Raw genomic sequence first — 4,558 nt, 5'->3', positions numbered from 1 at the left:
AAGTAGCTCCAACCTCTCTCCAGATAGTAAAAGCCAGCCCAATATTGATTAGTGTACGTGATCTTCTTTTGTCTGACTCTTTTTTAGCCGAAGACCGTGTTGTCTTTGCTCCCGGACTATAACTTCTCTCAGCCATGTTCAGCTAACGTTAGCTACAGTATATAGGCCTATTCCCAACGGCCATGTCTCAAATGTCCATCAGTAGGGGAGAGTGACCGGAGGTGGATACAGGTAGTAACCATGTGGATAGGAGGAGGAATTATGGAGGAAGAGGGGAGGGAGAGGGAGTAGGACATGAAATAATGGTCAGAGAGATAGAGTGGGGTGACAGAGAGGTTAGTATTGGAAGTGTCTAGTGAAGATGAGATCCAGCTGGTTGCCGGCCTTGTGAGTAGGAGCAGAAGAAGAGAGGTGAAGATCAAAGGAGGAGAGGAAAGAAAGAAGAGGTTCCAATTTCTCACTCTGGATGTTGAAGTCGCAGAGAAGGATGAGTGCGGACCCATCATCAGGGAAGTGTGAAACTAATGTATCAAGGTCCTCCAGAAACTCACCAAGGGGGCCTGGTGGGCGATACACAACAGCAATGGTGAGCTTGATTGGATATGTGACAGAGACAGCATGGAAGTCAAAAGAGGGTGGGGAAAACTGTGGAAAAGAGAAGAGAGAGTATTTCCATTTTGGCTCCCGCTAGTCAATGTGGGTCTTTCTTCTGTGATCAGGTAGATCTAGTCTGTGTTCACGGTGGGTGTATTTTTGACTATTTTTGAGTCACTTGGCCAGCAGTCAGTAGATGCCCCTATGGACCCCTTTATAAGCCCACTCTAAAACCACACCTGTTTTGTTCAGGTATTCGGTGCTTCTCTTACCCTTCTGTTGAGGGACTTAAAAAAAAGAGAAATTTAACAACTGCGAATGTCTATTGAGTGGTCAACATTTTATTAATCTCACTATGACTGAATAATGAATACTGTCTCATTCCTTCTGTGAAATGTTAACTTTACAGTTGCCCTTAGAGGCATAGTTCAAAATGCTCTGCATATATACATGCATACTGTATACAGTAAAGTCTAATTATTTTGATCACCAAATTGTGCTCGATACAGAGGACGTGAAAACCTGCTGATTGAAACTGATTTTAATCTGGTTAAAATCTCACATTGTTTTCCATCAATGGCCAACTTCCAAGTCCAACTTCCTCTGGGGTTAACATTCTGAACAAGGCTGCTTTGTCCTGAGCCCAACCTCAGAAGCACACTGCACTGTAATTGTCCAGTACTATGTGGTTAGGGGAGGATGACATTTGTCAAATGACACAAAGACTTAACCATAGATATGAAACACACCTATAGATACATCCCATTTCAGGATGTCTTATTAATGAGCTGGATTCATTAATGTGCTGTCAATCAAGCCATATCTTTGTGTTTCTATGTAAAGGTGTGCCTAGTGACACAACAGTAGGCCACTGACAGCTGATGTGGTCCCTTGCTCAGAAAGGATGTTTGAGGCACTGGTGAAAAGCCAGCGAGCAACTATACAGAAGGACATTGTACGTAAGTGAGTGGAGAGAGAGAGAAGGTTTCAGTATGTGATAAAGAAAAGAGTGTCCTTTTTTGCATTTCGTTTTCGTTTTATATGACCTTTTATGTGTCGAACTTTATCTTGATGCTTTTAATGTCTCATGTAAAGCACTTTGAATTGCCTTGTTGCTGAAATGTGCTATACAAATAAACCTGCCTTGCCTTGCCTAAAAAAATCTGCATGTGACAGTAGTACCTGACAGGTTTTTTAATGATGTGATCTGAACCATGCTCTTACTTTACTTTTTACTTACTTTTTGGCTGAACTTTATCTGCATCACTGATTTGATAGATATGTTGCACACTGTCAGGACTCACACACACATCCTGTTTCTTTGATGAGACGGAAGCGTTGTCACTCAGGCATCTCAGGCGTCAGTCACGAGGAGGAGCTACGGTATCTAACGAGCCTCTTGTTGCTAATAACAGACAGCTTGATGCAAACAAGGAAATGACAACTGCCATGCTGTGGTTAACCGTGAACTGAAAACATGCACGTACAACCCCATAATTAGGGTGTGTCACATAACCAACACTCACAAGATCCTCTCCCATCACCTGTCTGTTAGACAGATTGAACTATATTCTTATAGTGCTTTGAATGAATGAGAAGGCCAGTGAATTCATGTCCCCAGTTTAGTGCCATGGATCATTGTAAAAAATAACTAAATAAAAAATAACTAAATAAAAAATAAATAAATACATTTAAGCACTCTACTTTTCAAATACTTGTCTTTATTAGTTAAATACTTATTATAATACAAGACATTACAAAGGAACACATTTCTGATATTTAAATCCATTTACAGTTTGGACCTCCAAATCTATTCTCCAACATAGTTTGTTGGTTTTATCTTTCATCACAGAAACATCACACATTTTCATGTATAATGTAATACAATAAACTGTCCTGACCAGATATCACACAGCTGTAGACGCCAGCTCATGCATTTGCAGCACTCACTTTGGAGGTGCTACTTTTGGGTTAGCATAAACATTTCCCCGGTGTACTTCCCCTCCACATTGAGGGAGAAAGTACCTAGCAGTCTCGCACTACGTGGCCCTGATAAACCCCCAGGCTTTCACACCCAGCTACATTGTGTGGGAACCAGCCAGTTAGCCCAGTAGTTAGGGGATCTGACCAGCCGAAAGGTTGCTGGGTCAAGACCAGGTCAGTCCACTTGACAGTCATTACTGTTGTGCCCTTGAGCAAGATATTTAACACTAGCTTTGGTGTAAGTCGCTTTGGATAAAAGCTAAAAGACCAAATTGTATGTCGGCTAGATTTACAACAGGTTTCCCTGTCAACAGGGTCTGTCAGCAAAGTACAACTTCTTGATTGGTTTTCCTCACTGTCATATCCGCAGAACCCAGTAGACTGTCCATCCAGATTCATCTTCCTCTGAAACTGTTTGCAAATGCTGCCTGGCTGTATCATGTAGCAGTCCATGGTTGGAAATCCAGTTTCTACAGTCATACTTTAGAAGTTTTGGGCGTGTGCCTTTTTCACATTCTGTTGTAGTCGGACGTGGAGTCCAGCAGAGCTCTGTAGACGTCTGACTTGAGGAAGCGGGGGTAGGAGTCTCTCTCCATGAGCCCGAACACGATTGCCTGGGCCGCATCGAAGCAGACGGTAGTGGGAGTCTTTACATTCCGCCTGATCAGATCTCTGGTCTTGTGGTCAATGTTGATCTGGGGGAGAAAAACAGGAAATGATGACACGTTTAAAATGATGGTGTTGCGTGTGTACTGCATACAGTAATGTTGAGAATCTTGAAATCTGATGATATCTACACAAATGTTTCCCAGATCATTGTTCAGCAGCCTGCTGTACAGTACAAACAGTACCTCTTGTGGAGCTTCTGCTTGAATGTACCGCTTGTAGATCTTCTTGGCCCTGCAGGACATTCTGAGAGAAGACCTGATCTTCTTGTAATCCTCACATATTAGCCAGAACTCAATGTTCTCATTGCTGAATTCCGACTTCAGAAAGGCCTGGAACGTTACCGTGCCATCTTGGGGGGAGAGGGGGGGAGTATAAGTTAACCAGGTTCAAGAAAACCTTATCACATTCAATAAAACAATCAGTTATATGTTGGCACAATGGATGGATATCTTACATTTTGAAGCAAGAAGTCTCTCCAAAGACTGGGACCACAGGATAATTTCCTCTGGACAAAGCCTGTTGAAGTAGAAGTTAATTACTGTAGCTTCAGGCAGAAAACTGGGATGGAAGTCTTGACTATGCTTGTGTCATGACAAGAAAGAATGGACATGGACAAATCATCTTACCCTTTAGAGACTGTGGCCTGGGAAGACTCTTGGGAAGACTTGCACAGTCGAGAAGTTAAGATACCAGTCCTTAAAACACAAAGTATAGGCCTGCCATGAGTGAATGAAACATATGCACTAACACACAACATAAGAACAAAGTTTACCAAAGTTTTCTCCCTCTCATGCTATACCGCCAATGATAGCCTGCAAGTCACATAAAAACTCACTTGGTCTTCTTTCTTCTCTCTTCCTCCATGTTGAATGGTTGCAGCTCCCTGGGGACTGATGTTACTAAGATAGGCATGTTGAACCTAAGTGTGGTCTTGAGGTCTGCGTGTGTTTATATACCCTCCGTATGTGGTCTGGTCTCTGCTGACTTGTCACAGTGTGTCAGTTTGATGGTCCCCCCCCTCCAGAACCAGCCTTTATATTGTCGAGGCATAGGCTGCTGTGATGTCTGTGGGTAACGTCACAGTCTCAGTCTGCACTCACCGCAGAGAGAGAGAGGAAGTAGAGGATGACGCTAGCAGCCTCAAACCAGCGCAGTGTGGCTGCTTGTTAGTGCGTTCAGAAACCTGTCAGGTCATCGTCACTTGTTTAGATTAAGGCCACGGGATGCAAATCTGACTGTGGAAAGTTCAGCAGCAGATAAGCAAATGCTTACCTGCGGTGTGGTCTATAACAAGAATGAGCCTTTGTTTCAG

General features: G+C 43.0%; 1 protein-coding gene across 1 annotated transcript; it reads right to left on the bottom strand.

Annotated features, from left to right (window-relative positions):
* Positions 1 to 3,086: 3,086 nt before the first annotated feature.
* Positions 3,087 to 4,158, bottom strand: LOC311325550 (regulator of G-protein signaling 13-like; the record flags this gene model as incomplete). Its single annotated transcript, XM_084458267.1, has 4 exons — positions 3,087 to 3,272; positions 3,429 to 3,595; positions 3,701 to 3,762; positions 4,082 to 4,158. The coding sequence occupies 4 exons, from the start codon at positions 4,156 to 4,158 to the stop codon at positions 3,087 to 3,089; spliced, it is 492 nt and encodes a 163-aa protein (XP_084314393.1).
* Between the last annotated feature and the right edge of the window lie 400 nt (positions 4,159 to 4,558).

This window comes from Borostomias antarcticus, assembly GCF_949987555.1.
Source record: "Borostomias antarcticus genome assembly, chromosome: 24".
NCBI classification, from domain to species: domain Eukaryota; kingdom Metazoa; phylum Chordata; class Actinopteri; order Stomiiformes; family Stomiidae; genus Borostomias; species Borostomias antarcticus.
The sequence above is the reverse complement of the archived record's forward strand: the minus strand, read 5'-3'. Positions and strand labels throughout refer to the sequence as shown.